Source organism: Physcomitrium patens, chromosome 7 (assembly GCF_059467195.1).
Source record: "Physcomitrium patens ecotype Gransden chromosome 7, ASM5946719v1, whole genome shotgun sequence".
Taxonomy (NCBI): domain Eukaryota; kingdom Viridiplantae; phylum Streptophyta; class Bryopsida; order Funariales; family Funariaceae; genus Physcomitrium; species Physcomitrium patens.
This window is the reverse complement of record NC_143416.1, coordinates 16,374,790-16,390,050: the sequence shown is the minus strand read 5'-3', so window position 1 is coordinate 16,390,050 and position 15,261 is coordinate 16,374,790. Positions and strand designations below refer to the sequence as shown.

Genomic DNA, 15,261 nt, shown 5'->3' with positions numbered 1-15,261 from the left:
ACTTGTTGCAATGAGGCAGCACACACATACACCCAACTTTGGTTTAATATTAAATCCAACTATTCAAGCACGTTTTAACATTCCCAATGTACGTTCAATAAAGTGACATAGAAAGCTAAACACATTAATTTTAATAGTAACGTTCAACGAAATGTAATGGCACAACTAAAGAAAAAAACACATCGTGAAAAAAATTACATCAAAAAGCAAAGAAACTAATCAAAACCATGGTGAGTTCCATAGATAATTGTAAAATTGATTAAAGTTATCCAGAAATCTCAAAAGGAGGTATCTGGAATCTAAACTACCATAAAAATAAAAATAAAACAGTTTAATCAGCGTCTAGTTTAAAAAATTCTCATTCATCTTAAAATTAACCCCCTTTCTCAAATTACCAACTTCGCTTGTATTTCACGGCACACAGTCCATCGTGGGCAGGGGGATGTGATCTGGACCGTCTAAAGAAAGCCGACGTGGAGTGCGTACGTGGCAATGAGGTGGAGTCACCACCAAGGTAAAGGCCCAGCTGGAGGGGTGCGTGTGATATAAGTCCAAGCCACGTAGGATTGGCTTTTGGCATTATTATGGGTGTGGAGCCCCAGTATCCCCCCCCCACCCTCCCTCTTAATGAGAAGTGAGCTATTTGGGGTTAGTTCTACACCTACCTCCATTCCTTTCCAATTCATTGTCGGGTTTTCCATTTGCCTTTCTGGGTTAGCCCTAATTTTATAATTTTGATAACTGTCAGAAGGATGTTCAAATTAAATGTGTGTCTGACAATGACAAAGGAGAAATTTTTATGTTATTTCTCTAGAACAAACGCTAACCCAAAAAAGGAAAATCCAGGAAAAAGAAGAATCCATTTCAAAAATTTGTAGGAAAAGAAAAAAAAGATAATGAGGACAAAAACTATAATAGAATGTGCATTTAAGAGGCGAGGTGGGGTAGTTGTTGCTAGTGTGGGGAAGCATCAATTGCCCAACGAGGTGGTTCTCATCCATTGTTTCTGTTATTCGGAATTATCGTTCATCCATATTTGGATGACTCGTATAATGGAGATGACACTGGAATGGCTCACACGTGTTAGATATGGCTTCATTGTTTGGTTACTGACACGTGTCAGTTTTATAATTTTATTGGCCATCAAAATCCCCATGCAATACAATATGGAAAATAATACAAAATTTGTAATGGTTTGATACACATTTCGTCTCTTACTTTTTTGTTTTGTTTACTTGTAAAGGTTGTTAAAAAAATGTTCTTAAAACTTATTGAGGTGTTTATGTTGTTTACAAAAGCAGAGTTTGCTTTTGTTTACTTAATACATGTGTGTGCAATTGTGAGAGGAGAGATGTTTGATGTTTGTGAAGTATCTATTCTTACATCATGTGTGGTGTAACTCGGGTGTTGTACTCTTTTCAAACATTCTATGACAAGAAACAATTCAAGACAATATTTATTTTTTAATATATGTATTGTGGATGGCATGTATACTGTGATAATTTGAATTGCTTGGATGTTGTTTATCACACTAAATGCTGATATTTTAAATGTATGAATCTTTTACATTTTTGGTGTTGAACTGTCTGACATTATAGTTTGGACTAATACACAATCTTTGGTAAATTCAAAGCAAGAAGGGGTATTAACCACTAACCACCGACATTCCACCACACAACTCAAATGCTAGTTGCACCTCTACTTTTATTCTCTCATGTTGTAGAAAACAAATTTCTCCATATCCCTAATTTATTATATTTTTTAGTAATTTATTAAAAAAATCCTAATGAAATACCCACATGCAAATAAACCCCATTTTCATTGCCACGCCAGATTTCATAGCAAGAATCGAAGCTCCCAAATAGATCAAAAGTTCGATCTTCGTGCTCGTTTTAGATGAACACCTGAAGAAAAAATGTTTAATGTTTTCGAAGCTAAGGCAGGAATTGGGAAAACCGCCGCATTCAGGCTCTCATCGATCCCGATGATAGCGCGGAATCCGAGGCGATACCACACCACTTTCGGCGTGTCTAGATCCGCATCCGCGGTTTTTAGCGCATTCATCGTGGCGACAAAACCAAGACAAACGTGACACACTCCGCATGTTGTCGGCGTGGCATCGGCACTCGAGCTGTTGCGGACAAACTCGGGCGAGGAGGCAACGCGCGAGGTGCGGGAGAAGGGGTCTCTCGTGATGGCAGTGACACGGTGCAGCTTACCATTTCATCAGTTGCAAATCTTAACCGCGATGGGTTGTCTGTCATACCCAAGTCGTCGACATTGGAGTTCCTCGTCGCTTTACTGCCTGGTTTCTGTATTTGGAGCGAGGGGGTATGTTGACATCGCGTTAGTAACTGTAGCATGACAAGCACAAGGAGACGTGTCCAGGTCGCTCGTGCGGGAGATGCATGAGAATTAACCCTCATGTTCCTCGACTTTATATATCTATGCGAAATGCAACTCTCGGATCCGAGTGTGGAGATGGCCCAGAGCGGCGGTTGATTGTTGCAGAATTCGAACGGCTGGTCTCGAGATAGAGCTGCGGAACCAGGCTGCCGTATAACTAGCTCGACTTGTTCGGAGCACAAGCTTCAGGTAGAATCGTTTATCTTGTGAGACTCCCGGCTTGAGGGATCATATCATACATTGTATCACTGCGCCATTGAGCTGATTTTAGAAATCTTTAGGGAAGAGAACTATTGCCTTGTTCTAAAGCCGTTTCTGAAGCTGCTTTGATTGTTACTGACTTTTCACTGTCAAGCCTCCGACTCTAAACACCTGGTCTTCACTGTGATTCTCGTACTCTTGCATTTACTGCAAAAGACCCTCTGCGGAGCGAAAACATGGGAGAGGCAGTGTAAAAAGATCATGAAATTCTTCTTGCACCAAACTGATCATTAATCGCAATCGAAAAGTCGTGATGCTTCTAGGATCGATAAGTAAATCAAAAATAAAATAAAGTTTTTAGGTTTGCACCCCCTATTTCTTCTGTGGCTATGGTGATTCTACAGTATGACACTGTTACATCAGGGCCCGGGCATGAAACAGGGGGACATCCAATTATTGAATTTCGCGCAAAGTTTTACCCTCCGAGTATTTCAGCCTGGCGAAAGTCCAGAGCGATCTTTGGAGGTGATTTCTGTTGACCATGGGTCTTAGCTGCACACCCTTCACGCAAGGAATTCCCTCAGAAACGAGACAAACTTGGGACTCTCTGTTCAGGTTTTGAGCGTGAGTCCTCGTGGTTAGCACCGCACTCGAATCGCCACAGACACACAACCATCACAGGTACACAGTTGACACTTATTCTCCAGACAGGAATCCATTCATCCTACAGTGAAAAAACTGCCGCTGATACAATCAAGTCAACGAATTTGCGCAGATAGAAGAGCTCTGAAATGCTCGAAAAAGAGCTGGGGTATGAGAGTCGGCGAGAATCCTTCTGTCAACCAGGTGGCGTGGAAGATTCCTACGATCTGTTCGTTAACAAGAATGATAAGGATGCAGGTCGTGACCAGCTCTGAGAAGATGTGAGAAGGGACGCGTTTTACGTAGATCCACAGGCCAGCATGCACGTGATATTGAAGAAGCATTAGCAAAACTGCCTTGGAGCTTTTTACCCGGATGGGCCCACTTCGATCACGTCGTGTCGGAGTGGCTGTGTAACCAGACTCCAAGGATTCCGATGTGGACTTTGCTTGGCCAGAGAATGGGAAGGAAGTCGATCATTCTCGTCCACGAGGTCCATATTCGGCAATGAGCCCTGCCCACACCTCGTCCACCTGAGGCATGCGATCAGGATGGTTTTTCAAGCCCAGACAAAGTAAGGAAAAGCCATGTCTACATGGGTGGTGTGTTGTGGCATATATGGGTCGCAGACAATGGCATGGAGTTCATGAGTAAACAATACTGGAGTGCATAAGGAAACATTACTAAAAGGTTGCATTGTCCTCTCCGCCCCCCCTCCCCCCCCCCCAAACAGATGAAACGCTTCGACTGCTAGTTGAATACTATCTTGCTCGATTTTCCACGGTGGGAAGCGTCTCCTCTCAGAAAGGCCGATCCCCTTTAAGAACTTTACAATATTCGATCTACAAAGATTACGAATTATCTCACTCTTCGTCTCCAGTAAATATTCATATCGTTACTGTAATTTGGTGCGCACACGTATGGCAAGTTGCAACATATGTGAAACATACATTTACATTAAGTGAAAGTAGAAGCATAATGTGCTGTGCCATCCACATCTGATGAGGCCTTCTCCAAACGTACAGTTTAAGTTTCTTAAGCAAATGAGTAAACCATACACGCCATAGGTAGAGCACGCAATCACATAAGCTACATCGTCAGGTTTCAAACACTAAATTCTCAATCGAGACACCATGGATAATTAAAGACAGTCTTTAATGACCTTTCAAAAAAAAGAATGTATACAGTTGCAACCATCAGTGTAGTGTCTTCAAGCGAATGGTGCAACAACTTACCACAGAATCGTTCCCACTTATTCTTTGGGCACTCGCTTAATCTCTCGATCTATACACACTAGGAGATATTCACACAGCTAAATGATGTTACACAATTGATATCTTTGGTCACGCAAGAGAAGAGCCTATGATAACTTGACCCAACCAGTACTTCCCCCAACTTTCACTTGGTCACTTTCACATAAATCACGAACACAATGGCCAGAGTGAGCACTCCAATTATGCTTCCCATTATCCACTTATTTCGTGACATCCGTCGAGACATCGAATTCAGGATCCGCCGACTCTTCCCAATGTTATCGTCCACACCATGCAGCTGTTAAGTCAACACAGACAATAGTTGAATATCAAAAACTTATCAGCATCAATCCATCCCTCAACTCCTCGGATCGTACAAACCATGTGCACATAATGCTCAGTGTGCACCACATAACACTTACTAGATCATCAGAGCTAGACTAATCATATTCTAATGAGTATCAAACACCAAAAAACCTAGCAGCGGCAGCGAACGTACATTGTTCTGGGCATGAAGAAGGGTTTGTCTCTGCGAGGCAAGATCTTGCAGGATGGACACACCAAGCTCTTCCGTTTCGAGAAGGGTCCGCTTGCTCTCCTTGATTCTCTCACCAGACTGATTCAGGCGTTCCGTCGACATCAGCAGTCTGCCTCTTTGGTCGTGGGTAGGCTGTACACATAATTACCACCACATAAAGATGCGTTGTTGAATACATTATTATGAAAAGTGTCTCTATTCAAGAAGTGCAATCAATACTGCTTGAAAATCGAGCTGAACTAAAACTCGACATGTTAAGTTTAGATGTTTACTAGAGAGTAAGCACCAAAGGACCAGACAACAGCATTGGTAACGTGCTCGACAAGCCGTGTCCATTATTAAGTAATGGAAGCTAAAGCTATCAACAACTCAATTACAAGTAACAGAAGTGTGCTTACGTTGGCACGATCGGCCATCCCAGATTCCAAAAGGTCATCCCTAGCAGCAGCTGCATCAGTTGTAGCAGACTTCTTAACATCTCGTTTCAAGTTAGTCAAATCGGACTTGTACTCCCTCAACTTGGCCAATAAGGTGGCTTTTTGAGTCGGAGGCAGGCTTCTGGCCTCCAGATCCATGCGACGAATCTATACAAATAAAATCTACTCAGTCCAAATCTTTACAGAATCCTTCTAATTACCAAAACTGACACCAATCCACAACTCTACATCATTCCCATTCGTTAATTACGCGAACAATAAAATTTCAAGAAGCACAATGACTGGATAACTCTACTAGCATACAGTTTATGTGTCAACTGCTAATTAGGAGTGCAAAATATTTAATCGTGAAATTTTCGACGATGGGCAAACATGAGAGCGAAAGACAGTAATGCTTCAACTATGAATATCCAGACTGCTAGACAACCTACACCCGCTTCGTGCGAAATGAAATCCAGATTGCAAAGCAGGAATTGTCACAAAGGAGTCAAACAGCCAATACCCTACCAGCGAATCTGCTTCATCCATCCCAGCCTTAAGCTCCGCGAGCTTCTGCTTCTTCTCCTCTGCGACCAGAAATACAATCCATGTCACCAGAAACGCCAATTTCTCTCACAAATGCAGGAAAACCGAAAATCTTCAACACCAATTCGCCATGTAAAACTTTTCCTTCCACTCAATGTGAAGTAAAGCCTTGTAGTTCAGTGGTTGCTTACCGCCATGGAGCGCAGCAACAGAGGTACACTTGCGAGAAAGGTTAGCCGAGAGCTCGCAGTACTGCCTCTCGTAGCCATCGAATATCTCACTCATGGCGACGTTCGGCGCTGAAACGGCTCCCGGCGCACCGAATCCCCCCGAAAGCTTGCGTCAACACCGGCGAGAAATCGTAAAATACCACACTCCACAGACACCAAAGAGAGTTGTAACCCTAAAACTTAGATTTAGCAAGAGCCACGCGCTGGAGCAGACGACGAACACGCGACGGAAGCGGACGAAACTTTCTCCACCCTCTTCTTCGGAGAAGCCGAGGCCGCACTTCATCACAAGGAACAGAGCAAAAACATTTGTTCACATTGGAGCGCAGCAATTTTATCACCCCGCGATTGAAGGAGAGCGTACAACTGATTCACAATTGCTGTGGTCTCGATACTTAGCCAGTACAGAACATTCAGAAGCCGTGAGTCTTTGGTGACGTTAATAATTGGGATGAATCATAATTTCAGAATGCAAAGACTTTGTTGAAGCCAGAGTGATGAACAAGGCAAAGTTAAAAGTTGTTTGAATTGCAGAATTGATGGAGGAGTAAGCTCCTAAGCTTTAGCGAGAACCCACAATTTTGGTTCTTGAGAAGGTCAACTTGTGGATGATTGGAGCGTATGAGAGATATTTATTGAGACATATAATAAAGTAAAAATTACCTTGCTGTCGGCAAAGTGCTAAACCTTCACTCTGCCTACTACACTTGACATTATTTGCACATCCATTGAGTACCTGTCTTTGTACTTCAGATGTGTCTCTAGCTCTCTAACCAAATCTACATTCTCGGATCGAGAGATCGTTCTCATATTAGTAAGTGTAACCCCTCAGCTTTGTCAGGATTGTTTCGTGGAGTTTATAAGTGGCTTGAAGTTGAAGTTTGAAAGCAGTAACCTGAAGCACTCGGGAACTTTCAGCCACCCTCTAGTGTAAATGATTCGGGGACTGACACAAGAAGCGGGGGTTCCTCTATCACACAGCTAACTGATGTTAGATAAAATAATATACATTCCACTACTAGAGGTGACTACAAATCGGGATTGACGAAGGAAATGCATTATAGTATTTATCAGAAGTTTCAGTCCTTCTCGGACTTGTTCCCACCACGACCGTGTAAAGATATGCGGTACTCAGGAACTCGCTCGATAACTATGGCAGAAGCGCCACCACCGCCGTTGCAGATTGAAGCAACTCCAATCTTGAGATTTTTTAATGCTAGTCCAGTGAGAAGAGAGATGATGATCCGAGCACCCGATGCACCTATCGGATGTCCAATTGACACAGCTCCTCCATGAATATTCAACTGATCTGATCTCAAACCCAGCAATTGTTGATTCGCTAAACTCACCACCTGCACAATAAGTCTCACTCTTCATGTTTAGAACAGAAAAAGAATAACAAAAATTTAATGAAAAAGATGTGTTGTGCCAGACACTTAAACGGAAAGAGAAAACTGAAATGGTGAAAAAACTTGCCGAAAATGCTTCGTTGATCTCATACAGATCTACATCTTCCTTCTTCAGACCTGCATGTTCTAGTGCTTTGGGAATCGCAAGAGATGGTGATGTCGGAAACTTTTCTGGATCCTGTCACATAAGAAGCAAAATTGATACTTAATGGCCAGAAAACATGCTATTAGACAATTATAACGAACAAGGTATGCCGGACCCTCTCAGTACATGTGCAAATTCTTTGCAATAACAAGCATTGAGTGGAAAATAACTAGATAGCAATCCCGATGAAGTACCTGCTCAGCATCTCCGAAACCTCGAATCCGCCCAAGGATTTGAAGGTTATGGTCATGTGCAAAGGCTGCAGATGTTAGAAGTAAAACAGCTGCACCATCACTAATGCTTGATGAGTTGCCTGCAGTGATTGTGCCGTCTTCCTTGAAGACAGGTCGTAGCTTCTTCAGCTTCTCTGGATCGAACTGCAAAGTCCAAGGAATACTCTGCAGACGTTAATGCACGCAAATTCTCTCCAGAATCAGAAAAGGAAGGGAAATTGCAACCCCAATTCGATAGTGCTTTCGTTGTAAAAGCCATCCATAAAATCATTCTTAAAGTCATTACTCCCGAAAACTTACACAACGCAAGGTTATGCACTGCAATGTTCAAACATTGGGAACTAAATCATATCTCCGCTCCAGTTGTGAAAATTACATTCACTGTAATAATGCGCTGAAGCTAATTTCAACTACGTTCTAGCATATGCTGAAAGTAACAAGTAACCACTACAATAAGCAACGAACCTAACAGCCTGAGTTTAAGTGAAGAAAAACCTTGAGACATTCCTCGTCATGGTTTACGACGACAATTTTCTTGCCTACAATAGTGACGGGCACAATTTCATTTTTCATCACTCCTAGAGTTTGAGCAGCCGCTGCACGCTCATAACTTGTAATTGCATAATCATCCTGTTCGAAGAGCACACAAATCACGATGGAGACAATAAACCAGGATAACCTCTGACCAAATAGGTTGTGCACGCCATCAGAAATCCTGCCAATTATGATCTAACATACCTTATCAAACTGAAAAGAAGAACACATCTCTGGGTACCTGTGCCTCACGAGAAATGCTGAGATCGTCTACACATAACTCTGCACAACTGCCCATAGAAATGTCTTTGTGTGGATCCCAAAGACCGTCAGCGACCATGGCATCCCTCAGTTGGACGTGACCTATCATTTTGGAAGAAAGATTTCGCGGCAAAATGAAAGGTGCATTGGACATACTTTCCATTCCACCAGCAACCACGACGTTGTTGATTCCTAGCATTATGCTTTGAGCCCCCAACATTACCGCTGCATTTAAATCGTTGGACAACTGTGTTAACTTCGTAATAGAAGTCCACTCTCATCTGTTTGAGACGGCGAACTATTTACCATAGCAACATCGAATTATTCAGGCACGCGAACCTATAATTACACCAAAAACTACCTTTTAAAAGCATTGATTCCTCGTCAGAAGTACCAATAAGCAATGACAGCAGGTTTTGTAGCAATGGGAAAGGTATTGCTGATTAAAAAGTTCTTTGTATGTAATTCCAACCTAATCGAGATTTCTCAGTTGTGTACCTCAAATGCTTAATACATAGTACCAAGACCGAGAACCAGCTAATCACACAAAAAAGGATGAGGTTGTCTTCCTGGCATACCCTTCATGCCGGAGGAGCAGACTTTGTTCACAGTAGTGCATACGGTAGCAGGTAATAATCCGCCTTTCTGTAAAGCCATTACATTTCAATTAGATTTCCATGACCGTTGAATGAATAGTACAGAGAAGTTTATTGTTAGAGATCAAGTCAACTTACCAAGGCGGCTTGGCGAGCCGGAGCTTGACCTACCCCTGAACTCAAAACATTCCCCATGAACACCTCGTTGACGTGCTCTGGAGACAGCTTGACGGATTCCAGTGCACCTGAAAAAATAATTTCAGTGCCCTTCTCCAGAACACACTAACCATTTTGAAATCAGCAAACCATAAAAACCACATGCATCGGTGTCGGCAAGTATTGATGTCGAAAATCGCCCAACTTTCAAACACGGTAAGAATTTATTTAATTTTATTTTCTGTGAAAAATAACTGACTGGATCAAACTAGGTTGCTGAGTGTATTCCTCCGAGCAACAATTGCAAATAGGAAAACAGAACCTACATCAAAGCTATCAAGGTAATTGTCTGTCTGTGAGATTGTTTCTGCAACTTTGATTCAGCAGGTTTAAGCGATACTTTCACAATCTAGGACGAAAAATGATGACTCGCCTCTTACAGTACAATTCCCGGCACAAACAATCACATTCCATCCTAATCAAACCAATAAGTCAACTTAATTTCAAGATAACTGAGTTGTGCCTAACCTCGAATTGCAATTGATCCAAGCTCAGGCGCGGATAGAGAAGCGAGGGAGCCTTGAAACGATCCCACCGGAGTACGCTTCGCTGCTACAATCACCACCTCGGGTAAACTGGCCGAAGCGGCAAATCCAGCAGTGAGTGCAACGCCACCTACAGACCTCTTTCTGACTTGTTTCCACAGCGTGCGTACCGCCATCGCTATCGCCACAGCAATTCCCCCTTCTTTCTCGTCTCCGGCGCTCTCTGCTGCTTCCTCCACCCGTCTGCACTGCGCTAATCCTCCCAACAATCTGCTAGAAACAAACTAAATGCCATCCTCAATCAGACGAGGATCTCGCCCGAGCGACGAAGCTACAAATCGATGAAGGTGCAGAAAACACAAACACGCACAAACCAATTATAAGTAGTGACTGACTGCGAGGAACGTGCTAGATGGCGGGTGTTGGTGGGGGTGGAGACGCTGACGTGCCGGGACTGCATGCCGACGTGGAGAAGCTGCTTGCTGATGTGGCGGTGACCAGCTGATGTGACTTCGCAGTAGACACCTAGAGTTCTTCTCGGGTGCAGATTCCATGTGGAATTCGCATGGTGACCCTGGAATTAGAGGATGGTTTGGATTATTATAAATCCTAGATTTTGAGACATAAGGTAAGTTATTAATTTGAATCTAAGCCATGAAAGTAATGAACAAGTAGTTGGGAAATAAATATATCTCTATTGATATAATAAAATTGATCAGCCTACATTTGTATGTAGCGTCAAAAAATCCCATTGGATCAAACAGTAGGGGGCACTCATTGCTAAGGTATATTGTGTGTTTTCATTATTATTATTCTTATTGTTATTTTAATTGCAGTAAGGGGCACTGATTGGCTGCCGGAATATATTGTGTGTTTCATATATATATATATATATATATATATTGAGACAATGGTATTTAAGTGGGTAATTTATTGTTGATCTATCAAATGAATTGTCTTGATCCGAACATGTGAAATATTGTAATATAAAGTAATAATTATTTACTCTCTATCAATTTAAACTAGTACATTATAAAAAATATATATAGCAATATTTTTTTGACTTGCATGTTGAGATGTAGGAGACAGAGATGGTTTTGAATGTGGTTGAACTGTAATCTGTAATTGTATATCTACTTTTAATTTTTAAAGATGATTTTCACTTTTTTTGATGGATGAAATTGATGAAATTTTTTATTGAATTTTGAAGAATTTGGGTTAAATACCTGATTTTAAAGTCTTGTTCTGAAACAAAAGACATTTTTATACATGTATCCATTGTGCATAGTTGTTTATGTAATTTAGAATAAGAATCAAATTAATCAAAACACTAACTCTAAAGAAGTATGTGTTGGAAAAATTCATTGTGTTTGAAATGGTGGAGATTATGGAAATTGTGAAATCTAATGAAGTGCCTGTGTAATTTTCCATTCCAACTCGATTTAAACAGGTCAAAGAAAATAAAAAATAAAACCATTTAATATAATTTTCTGGTTTTGAATTTTCTTTTTAAACAATGCCTTTATAGAGAATTGCAGTATAGTTTGTTGATTTTGTTCAAGATAAGAGTTATAATATATTTTATTCTAAATAAGTATAACAGAATTGATGTATTTAAAAATAAGTTATAAAAGTATTATTTACAAATTTAGTGTTGTTTTAAATACTTTTAGAAAATATTTTTACAACAAAACAATATCCAAGATGTTCCTTTTTATTTTTGGTAATAAATCATACAAACATAAAATATTGTTAAATATTTTTAATTGTATTATATTGTATAATAAAAATAGGTAAACCTGTGTTATATTAAAGAATTAACATTCTTATGCATAAATTTATTTAATATAATTGGTGGACTATCATTCTTATCTTATTTCTTAAGAAGTGATGCTATTTCTAAATATATTTTTGTTATATGTCAAGTCTTTCAAATTAATTTAAAATTATCAATATATTATTTATGAATATTGCCTTAAGATTTCTAAAATGTTATAAAAAACATCTAAGTTCATCTTTAAGAGTCTTCAAGTAATATCACTACAATCTTTTTAAAATTATGCTCTAATATTCCTTGAAGCATAGATTAAGATTTTTATCACCAAATCATTCTATATAAATGTTACAAAGATAGTTGACATTTTTACATAATTTTAAGTAAGATTTTAAAGAGCCTACCTATTCAAATTTCAAAAATAGCAAAAGACATTATATTCAAAGCATTGATTTATTTTGCATATTTTCACTTCAAACCATGCAAGCTACCATATTTCTTCTACATCCACTTATGATACAAACACTAACCAATCAATATATTATTTCTATTTCTGCTACATAACAAAAAAAATTATGCTCCTCAAAAAAATTAAGAATCTCTTGAAAATCATAGAACTTTATTGTGTCCATTCACCACTATTTTTAATGGTTTACATGTTTCCATCAAACTCTTAAAATGAGTTGTTCCTTAACAATTCTAGCCTCTAGTATCATAATCCATATTTCCTTATATTTAATCCTAGCTATCATGGTATCATAGAAACTTCTACAAATGGAGATGTTAATAACTTGATCATCAAGAGCAACTTAGTTAGGATTCCTTGGATGTAAAGTAATCCTCGTAATGCTATGATTTCTGTCTTCTTCTTCTTTAATACAAGCTCGGCGTCAAACCCTAATTTGTGAAGTATGAGTGGTGTGGGTTTTGCAAGGCGGAGGAGCATGATGGACTCATACCTGCGGTGAGGAGGAGGAGGAGAAGCTTTGAGAGAGCATTGCCCTGGCATTGCGTATGCGGCATTATGCTATGTACAAAATTGTGAAGAAGAAGAGGATCTCGTGGTGGAGCTAAGCGGAGGAGAAGAAGAATGAGGTTTGAAGCTGATGATTCTGAGGCTCACTACTCACTTTTGTGAGCGTCAGCTTCGAAATGACGGAAGTTGGCTTGCGGGGCGATGGTCTGCAAGGTGAGACGGACTGTAGAAGCTTGCTGCACAATTGCGTCTCTCGTCTCGACCAGAATGGCGGTGTCGATTTCCTCGTAGTCTGTGCCTCCTCCACAAATGAATGACACGATCGCGGCTTGGAGAGCAGGAAGTCCTGGGTTGTAGGCGGCTGATTCGATGTAAGAGCCGCTGTAGACTTCGCCGTTTCTGGTTACGAGGGCTACTCCCGAAGGACACCTGCTGTAGACCGCGTAGGACGCATTGGCTGCATTGAAAGCTGCGAGTTTGAGGTCTAGCAATGAGCGCTTGCTGCCACGCAGCCAGGAACCGAAGCTGGCCTCCCTCGTCAGGTTACGCTTCTTCGTGACATCCGTCGAGTCGTCGTTGTGTACCCCACAGGATAAGTCGCAATCGTCTTCACTGTTTGTTGTACTCGCTAAAAAAATCAGTCTGTTACTTCTTGACTCGAGGAGAGGTGGGAATTCCTTGGACAGTACATCATCTGGACCGAATCTATGGGGGAGGAAGTACGACAGTGGGTGCGCTTGAGAATCCTTTCCATTTGTGACCAACACCCGGATGTCGCCTGCATCCCTCAACTCCTGGAGAAATTGCCTGCAGCATCCACATGCATCCCATGCAATCCCACAATTCTTAGTCAACCACATAGCTCTCAAAAAGCAAGAAATTGAGGGCAAGAAGTTGTAGCTGAACTCATCTGAACCCTTCTATCGATTATGAGAAATTCAAAGCACGCACAGGGCGTGCTTGCTGCTATACCGTAGGGTGCACGCATTATTCTTATTACTATCAATTATGAACCCCAACAGCAAAATATGTACCCGGTGAGAATGGCATCAAAACGAAATTGCTTTGTCGAAACGAAGTGATTGGGAAAACATGAACAGAGACAAAATGGCACGCTTTGATCATGGACGTTTCTAACATGTACACTGGAGAGCGAGGTCAAATAGGGTTGACTATGTTTAGCGTATAATCACATAGAAAATGACGCCGACAGTAAAGAATATGTAGATCTGGTTTGGAAGGTTGGGTATGAGGTAAACCTGCAATGCCCACAGGGAGCAGTAGATACGGCGATAAACACTAATCTCGTCTCGCCGTGTTGCAGCGCATTTGCGACGAGGAATTGCTCGGCATGCACAGAATGGCTCAAAGGAAGTTTTGGAAATTCCAGGTTCACACCCTTGTAGATGCGTCCACTAACTCCTAGACCCACAGCTCCAACGTGAAACTTAGATATCGCCGGCCGCGCCGACTCTGCAGTCGACCTCACAAGGCTAGCAAGGAACTGTTCCACTCCTAAACCCGACGCACGCCGCAGCTTTGACGCCTTCGCGGCCCCAATGACGAATTCCTGCATTCTTCCAACCCCAGGTCGCACCAAGACTGATGGGTAGCCCTTGATCTCAAAGTAATCTCTCTTGCTCTCTCTCTCTCTCACACACACACACACGCACTGTGCAGTTCAAGGTCTACGAGATTTGCGGTATTTTAAGACGGAGACCCAACCTGTAAAAACTGGCACTCTCCGTTTCTACTTAAAAATTGAACCACAACCCAACAATCTGACAGCCAATATTCCTCGCGAAAATTCACCGACCAGCAATTCCCTACACTATCACAATCAAACAGAAACTAGAAACGGCGTGGCACACAGCACACTAGCTCCTTACAACCGACGCTACAGGGCTGCGCGCTTTCAAGCGCCCACTTGCCAGACCAGAAACAAGGCCAGAAACGCATTCCAGCTCGAGAACACATACCGATTAAGGTCGATAACATTTTCGGTCACCAAATTCTGATAACTCATCGATTCCAACCAGTACTTCTCCTTCCGGACAGTTCAACTGCAATCACTACGAGGTGACGATACGGAAATGTAAGAAATGCAACGTGATTAGGGAACGTCAATCTGACAAACCCACCAGTCAATGATGCGCCAAAAAGACCTCCTAGCATCTAACCGGATCGGATTAGGATATTCACCGAAGATGTTAAGTGCACTACACTGCAAGAACATTGCCACTGTTGACTTGTTGCATGGAAGGCCTGCGAAAAGGCTTCCACATCGATGGCATCCATCAAAACGGTGTTGGCATATTCAGTTGCAAAGGGGTGCGTAGTTGACCGAGGTTGGCGAAATCGGCGCTGTGGATGTGATGCTTTGGACGAGCCGACCCTCCG

At 41.6% G+C, this 15,261-nt stretch overlaps 3 protein-coding genes across 5 annotated transcripts; all 3 read right to left on the bottom strand.

Moving 5' to 3' along the window:
* Nucleotides 1-4,387: 4,387 nt before the first annotated feature.
* Nucleotides 4,388-6,377, bottom strand: LOC112284733 (vesicle transport v-SNARE 13). The gene is made up of 5 exons (XM_024524867.3): nucleotides 6,194-6,377; nucleotides 5,985-6,043; nucleotides 5,439-5,624; nucleotides 5,002-5,172; nucleotides 4,388-4,800 (listed from the first exon to the last, which is right to left on the bottom strand). Exons 1-5 carry the CDS (start codon nucleotides 6,285-6,287, stop codon nucleotides 4,648-4,650), a joined length of 663 nt encoding a protein of 220 aa, XP_024380635.1. The 5' UTR covers nucleotides 6,288-6,377; the 3' UTR covers nucleotides 4,388-4,647.
* Nucleotides 6,378-6,844: 467 nt separating this feature from the next.
* LOC112284731 (acetyl-CoA acetyltransferase 2) lies at nucleotides 6,845-10,452 on the bottom strand. 2 transcript variants are annotated; one of them, XM_024524865.3, is made up of 8 exons: nucleotides 10,095-10,452; nucleotides 9,549-9,655; nucleotides 9,393-9,459; nucleotides 8,795-9,039; nucleotides 8,515-8,649; nucleotides 7,981-8,184; nucleotides 7,709-7,819; nucleotides 6,845-7,584 (listed from the first exon to the last, which is right to left on the bottom strand). In XM_024524865.3, the coding sequence occupies exons 1-8, from the start codon at nucleotides 10,285-10,287 to the stop codon at nucleotides 7,312-7,314; spliced, it is 1,335 nt and encodes a 444-aa protein (XP_024380633.1). In that variant the 5' UTR covers nucleotides 10,288-10,452; the 3' UTR covers nucleotides 6,845-7,311. The 2 variants fall into 2 exon arrangements, with proteins under 2 accessions (XP_024380633.1, XP_024380634.1); XM_024524866.3 differs by having other exon boundaries at nucleotides 7,981-8,163.
* Nucleotides 10,453-12,483: 2,031 nt separating this feature from the next.
* On the bottom strand, nucleotides 12,484-15,228 carry LOC112284325 (cytidine deaminase 1). 2 transcript variants are annotated; one of them, XM_024524035.3, is made up of 4 exons: nucleotides 15,064-15,228; nucleotides 14,841-14,924; nucleotides 14,121-14,438; nucleotides 12,484-13,668 (listed from the first exon to the last, which is right to left on the bottom strand). In XM_024524035.3, the coding sequence occupies exons 2-4, from the start codon at nucleotides 14,885-14,887 to the stop codon at nucleotides 13,008-13,010; spliced, it is 1,026 nt and encodes a 341-aa protein (XP_024379803.1). In that variant the 5' UTR covers nucleotides 14,888-14,924; nucleotides 15,064-15,228; the 3' UTR covers nucleotides 12,484-13,007. The 2 variants fall into 2 exon arrangements, with proteins under 2 accessions (XP_024379803.1, XP_024379802.1); XM_024524034.3 differs by having other exon boundaries at nucleotides 14,841-14,933; nucleotides 15,064-15,224.
* Between the last annotated feature and the right edge of the window lie 33 nt (nucleotides 15,229-15,261).